At 47.2% G+C, this 19,740-nt stretch overlaps 1 protein-coding gene across 1 annotated transcript in view; it reads right to left on the reverse strand.

The window, feature by feature from the left end:
* Positions 1-19,740, reverse strand: part of LOC141058396 (ribosomal protein S6 kinase alpha-4-like) — a 72,660-nt gene that overhangs the window by 14,041 nt on the left and 38,879 nt on the right. Inside the window, exons 4-12 of the mRNA XM_073554650.1 lie at positions 15,852-15,967; positions 15,665-15,772; positions 15,495-15,575; positions 15,299-15,402; positions 13,845-13,989; positions 13,550-13,711; positions 11,944-12,063; positions 11,695-11,828; positions 11,086-11,179 (exon numbers count right to left, since the gene is read on the reverse strand). Of these exons, the coding sequence (XP_073410751.1) occupies positions 11,086-11,179; positions 11,695-11,828; positions 11,944-12,063; positions 13,550-13,711; positions 13,845-13,989; positions 15,299-15,402; positions 15,495-15,575; positions 15,665-15,772; positions 15,852-15,967 (1,064 nt within the window). The remainder of the gene's footprint in view (positions 1-11,085; positions 11,180-11,694; positions 11,829-11,943; positions 12,064-13,549; positions 13,712-13,844; positions 13,990-15,298; positions 15,403-15,494; positions 15,576-15,664; positions 15,773-15,851; positions 15,968-19,740) is intronic.

The raw sequence follows: 19,740 nt of genomic DNA on the forward strand, positions 1-19,740 counted from the left end.
AAGTGTACCAGCAATTTCTGATTTTTCCGACAAAATTTACAAAACTAATTTTTGTTTAGAGACATCACGTTTGAAGTGACTTTGAAAAACTTATGTGATAGGCAATACCCAAAAGTGACACCATTTTAAAAACTGCACCCCTCAAAATGCGCAAAACCACAGTCAAGAAGTTTATTAACCCACCGGGTGCTTCACGGGAATTAAAGAAATGTGGAAGTGAAAAAGGAACATTTGGAATTTTAACTTTTTTCCACTACTTTGTTGATTTGGCCCCAAGTTTTCAATTTCAAAAAGGCTAACAGAAGAAAGTGAATGGTACAATTTGTTACGCAATTTCTCCTGAGTGCGCAAATGCCCCATACGTGGTCAAAAACTACTTTCGAGGCACAGTGCAAAGCTTCACGTTACAAACTACACCTCTCAAAGAATTAATCTAGAGATGCAGTGATCATATTGACACCACGGGTGGGTCAAAGAATTCTATTGGAAATGAAGAAATAAATATAACCCCAGATTTTACATTTTCACAAGGGTAAATGGGCAAAATATGGCACCAAATTTTGTCACAATTTTTGTTGAAAGTGGCAATAACTCTCACGTGGCTGTACAGTACTGCTTAGTCAAACGGCGAGACTCAGGAGCAAAAGAGCAGACTCCCCCCTCAAGGACAACACTTTGGAAATTACACCCCTCTAGGAATGTAGGTGTAGTGACAATTTTGAATCCATGAGTATTTGCCAGAAACAAGCAGCAGTGGATGTTGCTGAGTGAAAATAGCAGATCTGTCACTGTAGAGCCCATACACTGTAGTGCCCAGTATGTTGCAGTCATCATTACGTTATGCCCAGCTCGTGCTTCTGGAGACATGGACCCCGTAAATTAGGCGGGCTCTCATCACTACAGAAATGCCAAACATGTGGAAGCTAAATGTGGTTTAGGCACCTGTGGGGCTCAAAAGGGAGGAGGCATTAGGATTTGGGAGCGCAGAATTCGCTGGTTCTCTTTTGGAGGGATTTTATTGGCAACATTTTACATAACATTTAGGATCTCATTTATCCTGTGCTCTACACTGAGCACTTACATTGGCGTTTCCATCTAAATCTCCCGAGTGACGCAATTCAGACGAAACCTCCGAGGGAGACGCTCACTATAATGAGGCAGCAAAGTTACTCTGGACTTCGTCTGTCCTCTGTTCAGCAGTGTCCTTATTTTCAGAAGCTCACAAAAATGTTGTTGACCACACTTTTATGGACAGACACTGCCGGATCACAGGCCAGACGGCTTCCACAGTGCCTCAATCTGCCTCAGAGGGTTCCGTCTGAATCACGCATTTCAGAGATTTACATGGAAACCCCTGTATAAGCACTCAGTGCAGAATGAATGTGAGCCGAGCATTACTGCGATCTTTGGGAGGCAGACTGAACAAATCAACAGCAGATGAAAAATTGGTTTTATTTATTTTTTCCTTGTAAGGTATAAGCGATTAGACAATGTTATTCTTCAGGTTGGTGCGAATACAGCGATACCAGATTTATATAGTTTTTTATAGTTGGCTCTTGTCACACACTAACAAAACACTTTTTTTTTGCAAAACAAAGTTTTTGCATTGTCATATTTTGAGAACTATAATTTTTCCATATTTCTGCCGACAGAGTTATGTGAGGGCTTGTTTTTTTGTGGGACGAACTGACATTTTTATTGGGACCATTTTCAGACATGTGACATTTTTTGATCGCTTTCTATTCCAATTTTTGGGAGTCAGAATGAACAAAAAACAGCAATTCAGGACTATATTTATTTTTATGCAGTTCACCTTGTGGTTGAAGGGATAAGGCAGCTTTATTCTTCTGGTCAGTATGATTACAGTGATCACCGGTTCAACACCTTCAAAGTAGAGAGGGAGCTCCCTCCCTTTGCTATGCCAATCAATGTCGCCATCATTGTTGACAGTGACATCAGGGGGTTAATAGACGGTGATTGGTGCTAGCACCGATCGTGGGCGTTGCTGCAGGCTGTCAGCTCTCATAAAGCTCTGACATCCGCATTTGATCGTGCTGGGAGTGAGCCTGTGCCATCGTCATGGTTTATGGGAACGCAGCTCCTTCAGCGTCGTACATATATGGTGAATGTTCTGAAGGGGTTAAAGAGGAATGACACTTTCAACTAACTTTTCAGAATAAGATGTCCTGTGCGTGTAGGAGAGAAATAACACTATCTCTTGCCACATGTTATTCAGTATGTAAATAGGGGGCAGGTCACTGAGGGATCAGTGACCTATAATAAGCCATACAGATGAATATGTAAGCAAAGCGCCACATAAAGCCCCACCCACAGCCCCGCCCGGAGCACGAGAATCTCATTAACTGCAAATAAATATTAAACAACAACCACAAGACGGATTTCATCAACCCAGGTATCATATTAATCAGTATAACGGCACCAACCTGAGAATGTCTGTAGGTTACTGAGCTCAATCCTGCTGACAGGTTCCCTTTAATTTGCAATTTTCCGTTGACTCTGAGCTGGTGGGAGGAGACTAACTACTATGATCATTCCTATACACAGCACACGGAGAGGGATTTCTGCTCTATTTCTTTTTTTAGCACAATGAGAGAAGCAGGAGAGGTATGGAGGACTTTATACAGTAGCAGTAATCAGTGTAGATGTGAATCCAGCTCCGGAGTCAAGGAAAAGACTTATTAATGTTCAGCACCAGTTCTCGGTTTCTCCCTCTGCTTGTTTTCTCATTCTGCTCCTCCCTTCCCTCTCCATAAACATGGATTTTTGTGAGTACTCACCGTAAAATCCTTTTCTCCGAGACGCTCATTGGGGGACACAGAGACTGTGGGTGTGTGCTTCTGCCGTCTGGAGGCTGACACTAAGTATACAAAAAAAGAGTTAGCTCCTCCTCCGCCGCATACACCCTCGCCCCCAGACCGGGCGTAACTCAGTTTAGTGCATAAGCAGTAGGAGAACGCGCCTTAAACTCAGGCAAGAAATTATACGTCTGGAAAAGGGACCACCCTGATCCTTACATAAGGATTTGTATAACTTAAAATAAGCAAAAGCCAACTGGCTAGTAGGGTGGGTGCTGTGTCCCCCAATGAGCGTCTCGGAGAAAAGGATTTTACGGTGAGTACTCACAAAAATCCATGTTTCTCCTTCGTCTCATTGGGGGACACAGAGACTGTGGGACGTTCTAAAGCAGTCCCTGGGCGGGATCTTAGCTCACCCAATCCATGCTACTTTGCGCCCCTGATTAGAGGTGCGCAACTGCTGCCTGAAGAATCTTTCTTCCCAGGCTTGCATCCGAGGATGCCTGGGTATGTACGTTATAATGTTTGACAAACGTATGCAAACTGGACCAGGTAGCTGCTTTGCACACCTGTTCCGCTGAAGCTTGGTGTCGCAGTGCCCATGAGGCACCCACTGCTCGAGCCGAGTGTGCCTTGATCCCTGCCGGAACCGGCATGCCACTGATTTCATAAGATTCTTGAATCGTCAGGCGAACCCATCTGGCCAAAGTCGCTTTGGACGCAGCAAGCCCCTTCCGTCTCCCTTCTGGGATCACGAATAGAGAGTCTGTCCGGCGGAAAGATGCTGTCCTTGTCACATACCTCCTAAGAGCTCTTACCAGATCCAGTGTGTGCAAAGCCTTTTCTACCCTGTGCACCGGTGCCGGGCAAAACGAAGGTAAGACAATGTCTTCGTTGATATGGAATGCAGAGACAACCTTCGGCAAGAAGGGAGGAGCTGGCCTTAAAACTACCTTATCCTTATAAAAAGTCAAGAACGGTGGTTTACAAGATAAAGCCGCCAATTCCGAAACCCGCCTAATAGACGTAATAGCTACCAGAAAAACGACCTTTCTGGACAGGTAAGGTAAGGAGACTTCTTGTAAGGGTTCGAAGGGGGGCTCCTGAAGGGCTCTGAGCACCAAGTTCAGGTCCCATGATTCCGTCGGCGCCTTATAGGGGGGTACTAAATGTGCGACCCCCTGCATAAACGTCTTAACCTGCCAGACCGAAGCGACCTTTCGTTGAAAAAGGACCGACAGGGCCGAGATTTGCGTCCTGAGCGAACTCGGAGCCAGCCCTGCGTCCAGCCCTGCCTGCAAAAAAGCCAGTACGTTGGGGGTTGAAAAAACCAGAGGAGCCACTCCGCGATCCCTACACCAACGGAAAAAAACTTCCCAAGTCCGATGATATACCTTCGCCGAGGAAGGTTTTCGGGCACTCACCATCGTGGCCACCACATCGCGCCTGAATCCTGCCTGTGTTAACAGCCAAGATTCAATGGCCACGCCGTCAAACACAGGGCCCCTAAGTTCGGATGGTAGATCGGCCCCTGGGACAGCAAGTCTGGTCGATCTGGTAGACGCCAGGGTACGTCCACCACTAGCTTAACCAGATCTGCATACCAGGCCCTCCGAGGCCAGTCTGGCGCTAGCAGAATTGCTGGAACCTTCTCTCTCCTTAACTTTCTGATGACCCTTGGAAGCAGAGGTAGCGGGGGGAACAAGTATGGGAGACGAAACTGGCTCCATGGAAGCACCAGAGCGTCTGCTGCGATCGCCTGCGGGTCGAGGGATCGAGCGACGAACCTTTGCACTTTGGCGTTCTCTCTGGATGCCATAAGGTCCACGTCTGGTGTCCCCCACCGTTGGCAGATCTGTTGAAAAACCTCGGGGTGCAGGGACCATTCCCCTGCCGCGACCCCCTGTCGGCTGAGAAAATCTGCCGCCCAGTTTTCGACTCCCGGAATGTGCACCGCTGAAATTACCACGTGGTTCTTTTCGGCCCAACGCAGTACCAGTCCAACCTCGCGCATGGCTGTTTGGCTGAGCGTGCCCCCCTGATGGTTGACATATGCTACTGCTGTAGCATTGTCCGACTGAATGCGCACCGGCCGGTGTCTCAGGAAACACTGAAAATGTTGCAGGGCCAATCGTATTGCCCGTATCTCCAGAATGTTGATCGGGAGATTTATCTCCTGAATGGACCACCGCCCCTGGGCTGTGTGACTCTGGAAAACTGCTCCCCAACCTTGCAGGCTTGCATCGGTCGTCACCACCAACCACTGTTCCGGGGGAAAGGGTTTCCCCTGGACAAGAGACGAGTCGCGAGTCCACCATCGGAGTGATTGTCGGACCAGCGGAGACAAATTGCACCGATGACTGAGGGATAGCAGCCTTCTGTCCCATGCTGACAAGAGCGCATGCTGAAGCGGACGGAGATGGAACTGGGCAAACGGGATTGCCTCCATCGCCGCCACAATTCTGCCCAACACACTCATGCCGTACCGGATGGATCTGGAGCCTGGCTGTAGAAGGTTCCGTACCCCCTGTTTGATCTTTCGCGCTTTGTCCTGAGGGAGGATCACCAGCCCCCGGGAGGTGTTGAAAACCATGCCTAGGAATACAATTCTCTGGGCTGGAACCAAGGACGATTTGTTCCGATTGATCAACCAGCCTAGACGCGCCAGGGTATCCAGCGTGATACTGACATTCTCCTGGCACGCCTGAAAGGACGGCCCCTTTACCAAAAGGTCGTCCAGGTAAGGTAGTACCGTTATGCCCCGAGCATGCAGGATGGCCATAACCACCGCCATTATCTTCGTAAAGACTCTGGGAGCAGTGGCCAGACCGAAGGGCAGAGCAACAAATTGAAAATGTCGCCCTCCGATCGCAAAACGCAGGAACCTCTGGTGTGGAGGAAAAATCGGAATGTGCAGATATGCATCCTGCACATCGATCGAGGCCAGGAACTCCCCTGGATCCATGGCTGCAATGACCGAATGGAGGGATTCCATCCGGAACCGCCTGACTCTGATGAATTTGTTTAGGATTTTTAGATCTAATACTGGCCTTACTGTCCCGTCCTTTTTGGGGACCGAAAACAGGATGGAGTAAAAACCTTGTGTCTCTTCGCTTTTCGGTACTGGGACAATGACCCCGTTGCGCTGTAGCGTCATTATGGCCTGTAACAAACTCTCCGCCTGCGACTCTGTTCCGGAAAGTCGAGGAACGGAAGAATCGCCGTGGCGGGAGTCCGAGAAACTCTATCTTGTACCCGGACGATATCAATTCTGCCACCCAAGCGTCGCGTGCCACTGCGACCCAAACGTGGCTGAACCTTAGTAGGCGTCCGCCCACTCTGTCGTCCGAAGGTACGAAGCGCCTCGAGTCATTTTGCTGGAGGCTTTTGGGATCTGGCCCCCCTTGTTCTGGGCAAACGGCCTCGGCCTCTACCCAGCGGATTGGCTCTGTAAGAGATTTGCCTTTCCCTAATCTGACCATCATTTGCGGAGGTGGATGTTCTGGCCGAAGTCCCCCTCCAGGGGTTACGAAAAGGCCGAAAACGCCTCTGTGTCTGCCTGAATGCTGGCCAAGTCCTCTGCTGCGGGAGGAAACTACTCCTCCCCCCTGTGGCTTCTGAGATAAGCTTATCAAGCTTCTCACCGAACAACCGATTGCCCTGAAAAGGCAATGAGGTCAAGGACTTTTTGGAGATAGAATCCGCTTTCCACAATCTCAGCCATAATGCTCGCCTAATGGCGATCGCATTTGCTGCTGCCACCGCAGAACACTCGGCCGCGTCCAGAGAGGCGCTGACGAGAAAATCACTTGCCCCTAAGATCTGATTTGTCACCTCCAAGACCTCCGCAGGCAGGTCTCTGTTTTGGAGGGCATTCTGCAGAGCGTCCGCCCACGAAACCATGGCCTTAGCCACCCAAGTAGCCGCAAAGGAGGGGGCAAGGGCCGACCCCGCTGCCTCATACACCGAGCGGGCAAGCCCCTCTATAAGGCGATCAGTTGGGTCCTTGATAGAAGAACCGCTGGGTATCGACAATAGCGATCTTGACGCTAAACGTGATACCGGTGGGTCCACTACTGGCGACTCCACCCATCCCTTATGGAGTTCAGGAGGAAACGGATGCTTAGCTTGCAGCGCTTTTTGCATTGCAAAACGCTTATCCGGGTGTTCCCTATGTTTCTGAACTAGCTCCTCGAACTCCGGATGCGTGACAAACCTTCTATGCGGTCGCCTGGTCTTTTTGAAGGAGACCTTGTGACCTGAGGCCGTGGACACATCGTCCTCGATCTCTAAAGTCTGGTTGACTGCCTCAATGAGGCTGTCCACCGAGTCTTGGTATCCCAGGCTTTCTGGATTCCAGGCCTCCTCCTCGCCCTCATCCTGCTCGCTTCCTGAGCTCGGCGACGGGGAACGAGATACCCTAATACCCGCCACCGAAGCCCCAGAGGGTCCGGCCGACGGGGAACGAGCTCTTTTGCTATGAGCTTGTCTGGTGCTGGAGCGGCCTCTAACGGTCGGAGGGTCCTGAGACGTGGACGAGCTGTCTTCCGCTGGCAGACCACCATCCTTGTCCCTACCTGGGCCTTGGAGAGACTCAATTGCCTTTGTAAGGGATATCATAGAGTTTGATAAAGACACCGCCCATTCTGGAGGGTCCTGACCTCTGGGCTCTGCAACAATGGGGGGCTCCTGGGCTCGCTCCGACTCGCAGGCTTCACAAAATTTACCCAGCTGTGCTTTAGGCAGCCTGACCCCACAGGAAACGCAAACAGCGTATAGGAAAGAGTGAGCTTTCCCTTTGCCAGACATATTGCAAGGTAGGGTAGGAGGAGGAGGATAACCCCTTCCTTGACTACTAGTGCGGCACTCGCAACGGGGATGCACTTACCCACCGGTAATGGCCCAACTTTGCGTCTCTTCCGTGCGGCGTTACCCGCCGGGGCACTCGCACTCCGGGAGATAGGGGGCGGCTTCCGGCCCCACTTCGGCGAGGAAATGCAAGGAGGGGGGCGGGAGGTCCCCGGTAACTGTGCGCGCCCGCCGCTCTCCGCCCCCGGAAGTTAGTGGGCGGGGCTTCCGGCTATCCCCGGAAGTCGGCGGGCGGGCGCGCGGACTCCGGACCTCCCCATACAGCGGGGACCGTGGCCGCCCGCGGGGCTCTGGCCGCACTCCATGTGCGGCGTTGGAGGGAGGGGGCGGGAGCTCCCCGGTCACTGTGCGCGCCCGCCGCTCTCCGCCCCCGGAAGTTAGTGGGCGGGGCTTCCGGCCATCCCCGGAAGTCGGCGGGCGGGCGCGCGCTCACGGATCTCCCCATACAGCGGGGGCCGCGGCCGCCCGCGGGGCTCCGGCCTCGCTCCGCGTGCGGCGTTACCCGCCGGGGGCAGCGCCGGGTGAGAGACGGACTACCTGATCCCGGCCTATCAACCAAAGGTGAGCCGGGCCGCCGAGGGGGCTCTACGGAGGTGCTTCTCAACCCCATCCCTGGGCAGGGAGGGGGAGGCTACTGTACCGCTCTCCGCTTCAATCCCTGGCTTACCTGCGCCTCCAACTCCACCCCTGGACTCACTACCTAGGGGTGGTAGGGGCATTTCCACGTTGCAGGAGAGAACAACGTGGAGGATCGCTCACACGTGCTCGCCCGTTGGGGACGATGGGGAAACCGCAATCCTCTTATCAGGATGCGTTGCCGCCTCTTTCAAAATAAAGAAAAATAGTTGTCTGGGGAAAAGTCCCAGATGTGTCCCTCGGTGCGGGAGAGAAACACGTGGAGGGTTACTCACACGTGGTCGCCCGTTGATGATTTGGGGAGATCGGATCCTCTCTATAGGATCCGTCGCCCCTGTCTTATCTTCATAGAGGAAAAAAAAAAAAAAAAAACCTAGTCTGGAGCTCCAGACTGCGTGTGCCTCCATCAGACACTAAGCAAAAAACTGAGTTACGCCCGGTCTGGGGGCGAGGGTGTATGCGGCGGAGGAGGAGCTAACTCTTTTTTTGTATACTTAGTGTCAGCCTCCAGACGGCAGAAGCACACACCCACAGTCTCTGTGTCCCCCAATGAGACGAAGGAGAAAGTATAATTTGAGATGTAATCTGACACCTCACTGTACTGACAGACAATCTTGTCTGCATCAAGATGAATTTGAGCAGTTTTGTCAGCATGGATAGTGAGTTTAGGAGGCAGTGGGAGAAGAAGTGGCTCATAAGTGGAGAAAGAAGCAGATTTGTCTAAAAAGATATGGTACAAAGTTTCTTCTATTTACCTGTACTATTGATTTATGTAAACTTTATGGAAAATACAATTTCCTTTTAACAACAGGAACTGTGATCCACTGGCATTTATGGCACATAGTCAATCCAAGACTCGGTGCAGCAGTTACACGAATTATGCAAGTCATGTCACCAGCCGCAAGATTAGTAAAGACCACCATAGTGGCAGCACTTGAACTGCGAGAGAGTTAAAACGTGTGTTAAGTTTTTTTTTATTATTATGGCAACACAATGTTTGCTGACTCGCTCATTTAAAAATGTTGCCCAAAGCTGGGAAAAACAGGACAAGTTTCGCCTCTCTGTTTTTCGAGAGCCATTGGTTTTATTGACGCTGCTGTTTATAGCTTTGTTTTGGTTTTTTTGCATCTTCTTGCGTGTTTTATTGGTTTAGCACTTAATTTTCATACATTTTTAATTAAACAAAAAAAAAAATTGAATTTCATTATGTTTTTTTTTTTACTCCATTGTTCTCCAAAATTGGTTGTAACAATACAAGATATATACATTGTATGTATAATTGTAACTTTTCTGAATTGTATTTAAAGGGGTTGTCTGACACGGAAGATGTTTTTGAGAAATGGATGTTTTAAAAATAAAAAACAGAGGCATAATCACTCTCCGTCAGCACCAATGTGGACCACTCATGAGATCCGCGCTGGCTCCGGAACTGATATTTGCATTGTCCAGATAAGACTGAAGACTAGAGGAGTGAGGCATCGGATGCCAATCACAGGCCTCACAGATCCTGTTGACATCCAGATGGCAAAGTCATCGCTTCTGAAGTCTAAGCCGTCTATATGGGCATGTAGGTCATAAAAAGTTGAATAAAATGATACCCCGATATCTGTGATCCGATGTTCTATTCCAGAAAAATCCACATTTTTCCTAAAATGTAAATTAGCTGTTAAGATCTATGGGCCAGACATAGATCTCCCTGATAATCTGCCTCCAGCGCATGTTTTAAATGAATGGAGGCATTTTTAAAACATTTTTTTGCCTTATTTCTGAAGGGACAAGAACCTGTGATCGTTTGATTGATGGTACCATCTACTGCAATGATACCACATTATCAAAAAGGCAGCATCGGGGGGCCGTCAATCCATCGGCACCCGTAACCTCATCACAGGGGGACTTGTAGGGGGATCTAATTGAAAGCAGTGCACATGCACATCGGCAATCATTACATTTTCATGGTTAAACAGCAGCGATCGGAGCTCGCTCTGGTTGCTGCTGTTACAAGCAGAAGCCAAGTGCGTAACACAGCCTGCTCCATACTTTCGCACGCAAAGGGAAGGGGTTTACACTTTCACTGCTAAGGATATTTGCAATACAAGATGACTTTTTTTTTGCCTTGACCAATTTATAATCTTATAATTAAGATGGAGGTATTGTATCATAACCAGGCATCTTAGATTGCTGGGCCTTAGGGCTCATACAGACATCCATGGATCTCAGACTGCAATGCACAGACTGGCAGACTGGCAGCGGGTCTTCCGACGTATTTCTATGAGTCCGTGACCCTCGGATTGGGATATCAGTGGCCAGTCCATGCATTGTGGTCTGCAATCGGTCCAAGATCTGCGCACGTCTGCATGAGCCCTTAACATGATGCCAATTTTGTGAATATATATGGAAGAGCCATGGACAAAGTGGCAAATATGAGCTCTACACACCTTTATTTTAATAATTGAGCTGTGTGTCTCCGATTTTACTTGGGTCAAACTTTTAGCCACAAACCTGAAACTTTATACTTTGACACAAAATTGCATGAAGGCACCCACTACTGTAAAGTGCAGGGTGAGATTCCCCATCATGACCGGTGTTTACCGTCAGAAGATATATCCGGTTCGGGGTTATAGTGTAATTTTATAATTTAGATTTTATCCTGTCCCACAATTAAAAGAAAAAAAAAAATGGACCTTTGTGGTTATGAGCTACACATGGAATGTTATAAGACTGAGAAGTGAACATAGGAAAAAGAATGTTATGAAGAAAAGCAGACCTGGTCATGGAGAACATCGTGAAGATTTACAATGTTTGGGTGCCCCTGACATAACTTCAGAGCAGCCACTTCCCGTTGAGTGTTTACTTCTAACCTAGGAAAATGGAAGATATAAAATTTTAGGACAAGACATGTCAAAACGTAACATGATTTGATGACATATTAAGATTTTTAAATTTTTCACACCCATTTGACGAAAATTCTAGTTTGGGTCTGTGATGGTAAAATGACCAGGAATGGTGATGAAGCAACGTGGTTGGATAAGGTGTTATCTGAGCATGCTCGGGTGCTAATCGAGTGTCTTCAGCGTGCTCAAATAATATGTTCGAGTCCCCGCGGCTGCATCTCTCACGGCTGTTTGACAGGCGCAACACATGCAGGGATAGCCTAACAAACCGAAAATCCCTGTATGTGTTGAAGCTGTCGAATAGCCATGAGACATGCAGCTGCGGGGACTCGAACATATTATTCGAGCATGCCGAAGTTACTCGGTTAGTAACTGAGCATGCTCAGATAACACCTTATCCCATGACGTTCGTTCGTCACTAACCAGGAACCTAGTACTTCCTGAAACTTTTCAAAAGCATAAGTGTATATTTTTCAACTAACCTCTTACTCAGGATTTTCACAGCATACTCCTTCTTGCTCTGCCGATGTCTACACTTTCTGCACACCGAAAAACTGCCGGATCCCAGCGCAGGCTCTTGTAGATCCATCTCGTACTGCTGGAAGAACGGCGAATCCTAGGGACAAGCCGAAGAGAGAAAGAGAAGATAGGTAAAAACAGGAGGTGGGGTATGGAATTACCTTCAGGGGTTAAAAGAAAGCAAACAAACAGGATATTGCAATGTCTTTCACCTTCATAGCTGCGCTCAGTGCCAACGTAGGGCTGCCCGGTTTGTCAGCAGATGGAGCTGGCATATCCGACATGACTGCATTTACACCGAAGAGGACGGAAGGTGCCACAAAGGAATAACCCTGGTGGATAAGAAAAAGCAGCAACTATAAACATATGAAGTTTTAATACGAAACGTGCGTTGAGGCGGTGGGGACCTGTCTCATCATTTTTATATATGTAAGTGTTGCCATCCTGATTGTTTTTACTATTTATGCCTATTATATGTGGAAAAGTGATATTTAGATTTTTCTGATATGTAGTTGTAGGTTATAACTTGCTAGATTAGGCTTAGAAACACTACTGAATACTATGTATGACGTTGGTCCCCTCACTTTGTATAATGCCCAGTAGTATTGATGCACTGTAAAAAAAATTCTTTTGAATATTTAAATTCTAATAAAATATTTTTATGGGTTATACTTTTTAGTGGTTATTGTATTTATAACCAATCGTTGTTTTCTAACTATAAACATCCGCTTGGAATGTATCAACTATTTTTTCTTCTTTTCTGATAAAACTAAATACTAATACTTTTTATTTGATGATTAAACATTATTCTTATGGAGGCGTCCATCTTGCCTGAGTTGCTTAAAGAGATTTTTTTTTTTTTTTACAGCCTTCTTATGGATCAGAGGAAACTGTTCTCTGAAATTGACTTTAGTGGGAGAATGTTGTGGGCACGCTCTGTGGCCTGCGCAGAGGTTACTGTGCAGAGAGGGAGAGGGGGTGAGCTGTATTCATTACCTATTGTCAGTGGTGGATCTGTGCTATAATGAGTTGACTACTTAGGCCTCATTCAGATGTCCGTTGTTGTCGTACTAGTGCTATTCAATGTTTTCTTGGATAGCACTCGTTACTGTGATACTCTATTGGGGCAATTCGTATGTCCATGAATTTTTGCAGTCTGCACAAAATCGCTGAGAGAGATATCGGATTTTGATCAAAATCAGCAATGCAAATCAATGGGTCTGTGAAAAAACAAAAACAAACTGCACTCGGATGACATCTGAGTGTGACCTGATTTTCATGGATTGTCAAAAAGGAGGAGGTGGAGATTTTTTTTTTCATGTATGAGAAAAACTGATGACACTGGGACCACACACTGATAAAAAAAAAAAAAATTGGTCTGTTGAGGCCTTAGTAAGTTTTTTGTGATTCTCAATAGCCAGAGGGAAAACTGTAATATTGAAGATATATTTTTTTTTAAGATAGATAAAATAGAAAATGAGAGAAAAACATATTTTTATAAAAAAAAAAAAATTTTATATTAAATTTACAAGGGGTTTTTCACCTTTGGGGACAATTTTTGATTTTGTTTTTTACTTAAATGAATGTAAAATATTTTTGTTTTTTGCAATTGGCTGTCATTAAACATTTTGCATCATTTGCCTTTTATAGTCTCTGGTGTTGTACTATCTATTGTTGACTGTAGAATGAGTTAACTGAGATTCTGTCAGTGAGTTCATTCAAATTGAAAGAATGGAGTTTGAAATTCTGTTTTATCTTTTTATCTAAGCTCCTTTTAGCTGATCTATGGCCACAGATTACATGAAAAAGTCAAAATACCTGGAATATACGCGCTCCGGACGGTGGAGTAGCGGCCGGAGAGTACACCGGGTCAAGGCTTGTAAACTCATCAGAAAAGTTACTGACATCGGTCTCACTGCGAATCGAGGGTCGGAATGGAGGGGTGACTTTCCGCAGAGACAGTAATTCCCAGTCTAGCCCCTGCAAAGGTGAAAATATTACACTAGTAATAAAGCACAAAAAAAAGACATGTACTGAATATAGAGAAGTCAGGCAAAATTGCCTTTGCTCCAAAGTTTGTTTTTTTTTTTTAAAAGTAAATGTGGTCACTTGCCCGATAAAAAGGGTGTTCTTTTATTTGAGAAGCGCCACCTGCTCCAAGTCGTTTTTTTGGATCCTTGTGGAGCAGCTTCTGAAGGAGATCGCGAGCCTCCAAACTTAAAGAGGAGGAATACGAGGGCTCCATCTTCAGGATCCGCCTGTGGTGACAAAGGTTCTCGGTGTCATTTTTGATTCTGCATTACCATTACCTGCATGGATTCTTGGTTTCCACTGCAAACATCAAAAATGTGTATGAAAACGTCGCCTGGTTTTGGTCGACTCGATCACGTAAAATAATTCTGATGATCGTGATCCGCTCCATGGCTAGGAAACCAGAGACGCTGCCGGACAAATTAGGCAATGCACCGTGCCTTGTGAAATCAACGGGCAGCCCATAATACGCACGGATAGCATGGAGTCTGGTGAGAGCTTCCCCTCCGTTACATACACTATTAAGGACTATGTACGCCTAGTCACTATTTATATCATTAATTTGCTTGTTAAATGCAAACTTAAGCAACTTAGTAAAACTTTCTTCATTAGAAATCTACAATTTTCCAGCTGCAGAGTTGTGAAAATAGCTCTGAATCCATTCGAGATCTGCTCCTTGTTCTGATGGCTCTCCCTGCTTTCCTCTTCTCATCACGGGTGTAGACAAAGGTATTTGCGATCCGAAAACACATTGGATCGCACTGGGACAAATGTTAGTCTATGGGGCCGTGGAAAACATCAAACTGCACTCACATGTCCTCCGAGTGCAGTCTGATGGTTTCCACAGACTGGTAGAACGGAGAAGATTGAGTCTTTTTTTTCTCCATCTTCATCCCATCCAAGAGAATTGGATCACACTCTGATCAGCATAATCAACCTGATTTTATCAGAGGAGAAAGCATATGGTCTTCTGAACCTGCCCTTAGAGATCGCACTAACGGTGGCGATGGGGAGGTCAGAATATCAGAGAAGAGAGCGGAAAAAGCATTGAAGTAAGCAGGGAGAACAGCGCACTCCCGCTGTACATATGGAGAAAAAAACGCATGATCCTCCAAGAAATGTAACAGGGAAAATCAGTGCAGGAATGAAGCAGTTCTGATACATGAGATCTAGTGAAGGCAGCAGGATCCCAGACCTCACATCCAACATGTATTACTGGGAGGGACATACCCAGAAGAGAAACTTGTAAAACTAAGAGCAGGTTGGAAACTGGGTATCAGGAGTCAGAAAATAATATTGCAACCTGAAAAGTGCAAGTTAATGTAACGTACGGGAATTGTAATATTTTTCATGTCAGAGTTGACTGTAATCGTTTGGCTTTCAATGATGCTCAACAGGAAAGACACAATTTTAAGCAAGTTGTAATTAGAGCTCTTACTGACTTGTAATATTATTGATCGGTGTTCGCTCTGGTGGGAAATCTGCCCTTGCAAATGCAGCTTTACTCCTTCTTCCATACAGTCCCGTGTATCTCACCTGGATACCTCGCTCTGCGAGTTCTTCTCTCCTTCCAGTGTAAATGGAGACGCTCCGGTCAGCAGTTCATAAATGAGGATTCCTAGGCTCCACCAGTCCACAGACTGCAATAACGGAGACCCAAATCTTACCACTCTCGTTCCAATGACGCCGATCGAGACAGCGCAACATACAGAGAAAGTGATTAGTCACTTACCTTGCCATGACCTCCCTGCCCTCGTATTATTTCAGGGGCCATATATTCGGTCGTCCCACAGAAGGAATATGTGCGCTCACACTATTACACAAAAACAGATCCACTTTTTAAGAAAACATTCAACAACGTAAAAGTGTATCAGAAGCCGCTTAGTCGCAACAGTATCTCACCTCTTCGGCCACGAACTCCTTGCTTAGGCCAAAGTCGGTCAGCACCACGTGGCCGTCACTGTCCAGTAAGATGTTCTCCAGTTTAATGTCGCGGTATACAATTCCCAGCTGGAGAAGAAAGTGGCAGAGTCAGAACGATCACTAACAAGTAAGGCAAAGTCAGTAAGAAAAGCCGGGCAGGTCTCACCTTGTGTAAATGCTCCAGAGCCAGGATAACCTCTCCAGAATAAAACCGCACTGCATCTTCAGAGAAGTTATCCCGCTGATACAGGTGGGTGAAAAGTTCCCCGCCGCTCACATAATCTGTTGGGGTAAAACAAATAAACATAAAGTAACACCGGTAATAGAAGTGATGACATGGCATCTATGCAGCCACTGGACCGCTGTGCCACTGACTGGTGGACCGAAGTCACACTTGGGCTTTAGGAGGCCCATAGACACTTTGCCACATGTACAAGTGTCTAATTCCCACTCTGTTTCATCACTGTGTGCATCCTGCCTGCATCTTCACCCGCCTCTGTTCCCTTACTAATCTCACTAACTCACCCCTCCCCTTCTGACCACAACCTACTGACATTCTCTTTCCTCTCCTAGTGCGCAACCCCAATTCCACAAACTCTCTCACCCTCGTAGAAATCTGAAACACCTCAATTTACAATCACTCTCTGAATCCCTTCTCCCTCTTAAAGACATAGCTTCCCTTCATGACACAGATGCTTCTGCCACTTTTTATAACACCACAATAACAGAAACACTTGATTCGGCTGCCCCCTCACACATAGCAAAACTCGTACATTCAACAGGCAGCCCTGGCTGACCGCCTGACCAAAGAACTGAGACGGACTTCCAGGGTCGCTGAGCGGAGATGGAAGAGATGCTGTTCTGCCGAGGATTTTATCGCATATAAGCAGTCCCTCACCAGCTTCAGGTCCACACTCACTACCGCAAAGCAAACTTACTTCTCATCTCTCATATCCTCCCTGTCTCACAACCCTAAACAGCTTTTCAACACTTTCAACTCTCTACTCCGTCCCACAGCACTTTCTCCCTCTCCTCTCATTTCTGCTGAAAACTTTGCCTCTTTATTTAAGCAGAAAATTGATAAAATCAGAGAAAGCTTTGGCCCGCAGCCCCCAATGCTCCTCTTAGCCGCTCAGCCCTGTTCCTCCAAAACCAGCTTCTCTACCATGACAGAAGATCAGCTCTCCACCCTTCTGTCAAGATAACATCTCACCACTTGCCCGCTTCCGTCCCACCTCATCCCTAACCTCGCCACAGTCTTCATCCCAACCCTAACACACCTCTTCAACCTCTCACTTACAAATGGTGTCTTTCCCTCATCCTTCAAACATGCCTCAATCACACCCATCCTCAAAAAGCCCTCCCTCGCCCCATCCTCCGTGTCTAGCTATCGCCCAATATCTCTTCTCCCTTATGCCTTAAAACTACTGGAACATCATGTCTATCTTGAACTGTCCTCCCACCTCTCTTCCTGCTCCCTCTTTGACCGGTTACAATCAGGCTTCCGACCGCGTCACTTAACTGAAACTGCCCTAACTAAAGTCACTAACGACTTACTAACCGCCAAGAGCAAGCGACACTACTCTGTCCTCCTTCTCCTGGACCTGTCTTCTGCCTTCGGCACTGTAGACCATTCTCTCCTGCTACAGACTCACTCATCTCTTGGCATCACAGACTTGGCCCTATCCTTGATCTCGTCATATCTAATAGACCGAACATTCAGTGTCTCCCTCTTCGACACCACCTCCTCACCTCGCCCCCTCTCTGTCGGTGTTCCTCAAAGCTCAGTTCTAGGACCCCTACTCTTCTCCATCTACACCTTCGGCTTGGGACAGCTCATAGAATCACACGGCTTGCAGAATCACCTCTACGCCGATGACACGCAGATCTACCTATCTGGACCCGACCTCGCCTCCTTACTGACTGAAATCCCACAATGTCTGTCTGCTATCTCAGCCTTCTTTTCTGCTCGCTTTCTAAAACTGAACATGGACAAAACAGAATTCATAATTTTTCCCCATCTCACTCTACCCCTCCACCAGACCTATCCATCAATGTCAATGGCTGCTCGCTTTCCCCAGTCCCGCACGCTCGATGCCTTGGGGTGATCCTCGACTCTGCGCTCTCTTTCAAGCCACATATCCAAACCCTCGCCTCCTCCTGCTGACTCGAACTCAAAAATATTTCCCGGATCCTTACATTCCTTGACCAAGACACCACAAAAACACTAGTGCACGCTCTTATCTCTCGCCTCGACTACTGCAAACTCCTACTCTCTGGCCTCTCCTCTAGCACTCTGGCACCACTCCAGTCCATCCTACACTCTGCTGCCCGACTAATCCACCTGTCTCCCCATTATTCCCCAGCCTCTCCCCTATGTCAGGCCCTTCACTGGCTTCCTATAGTCCAGAGGCTGCAGTTCAAAACCCTAACCATGACATACAAAGCCATCCACAACCTGTCTCCTCCATACATCTGTGACATGGTCTTCAGTACCTACCCGCACGCAACCTTCGATCATCTCAAGATCTCCTCTACTCCCATCTTACCTCTTCTTCACACAACCGCATACAAGACTTCTCTCGTGCTTCCCCCATACTCTGGAACTCTCTGCCGCAACACATCAGACTTTCCCGTACCACGGAAACCTTCAAAAAGAACCTGAAGACCCACCTGTTCAGACAAGCTTACAACCTGCAGTGAGTCTCAGTCTACTGAACCCACCGCACAACCAGCTCTACCCTCCCCTACTGTATCCTCACCCATCCCTGAAGACTGTGAGCCCTTGTAGGCAGGGTCCTCTCTCATCCTGTACTTGTGTGTCGCTTGTCTTACACATGTTTATTGTACTTGTCTATATTTCCCCTTTTCACATGTAAAGTGCCATGGAGTTAATGGTGCTATAAAAATGTATAACAATAATATTACAATGCTGCACTTGTTATTGCTGCGCTGTGACATGCCGGCTATTATTTGCCACTATGAGATTACTAGATGGAGGCCCGTTGCTATCGCATCGGGAGGGCAGTAATGTCACAATGGGGGCAGGCTTTGCAGCGTTGAGAATCTCCCACCCCGTGTGCTCACCCACCTATCCACTCTCTCTTTCCCAATGTGCTGACTTCTCCCGTCTGTGCTCTCTTCTTTGACCTGTCTACCCCATGTGCGATCCCCCTTGTCTGCTGTCTCTCTCCTTCCTGTGCTGTGTTCTCCCAGTGTGTGTGTGTGTGTGTGTGTGTGTGTGTGTGTGTGTAGCTTATACAATGTGTGGGTGTGTGTTGGGTACGGCGTATAGAGTGTGTGTCTGTGTGTGTGGTGCGACGGTGTTCCGCTTGTGGTACCGCACAAGAGGCTGGTACCACCAGCAGTTTCCATACTGAGACACCCATCACTTGGGTGTCACAATATGGCGGTCGGTGAACTTCCGCCGCTTGGAATTCTGGGATACGGACACATCTGGACAGAACTGGATGTGAAGACATGACAAGATAAGTATATATTAGACTAGCTGAGTTCTGTGATATCACCTCCAACAGATCATGTTTTCAGGATTTCCTTTGTATTGCACAGGTGAAGCAATTATCACCTGAGCAATACTAAGGAAATCCTGAAAAGCTGACCTGTTGGTGGGCCTTGAGGACCGGAGGTGGGGAACCCTGCTTAAATGGGTCAAGATTGTATGGAAAATCCCATTCCTAAGACAATATAGCGTTTTATCCATGTACTGTAACATCACTGTTAGTTATTCCTGCTTTCCATCATCACTTTGTGCATTATCCCTGTACAGTGATGTATTGTGACGTCACTGCTGGAAGGAGCATCAGACGTGTACGGACATCAGTGTGACTATTATTCCTGTGCTGTAACTTCTCTGCAACTTGTTTTTTGTGACATAAACATCTTTGTAACACCTGTTCACAGATATCACCATTTATTTTCATTGTATTACGACAATACTGTGCTTATCATCGGCGCAGTGTGACATCCCTGTGCTTATTATCAGTGCAGTGTGACATCCATGTGCTTATTATCAGTGCAGTGTGACATTACTGTGC

The sequence above is a fragment of the Dendrobates tinctorius genome, unplaced genomic scaffold, assembly GCF_039654945.1.
Source record: "Dendrobates tinctorius isolate UK_male_01 unplaced genomic scaffold, ASM3965494v1 ptg000211l, whole genome shotgun sequence".
NCBI lineage: Eukaryota > Metazoa > Chordata > Amphibia > Anura > Dendrobatidae > Dendrobates > Dendrobates tinctorius.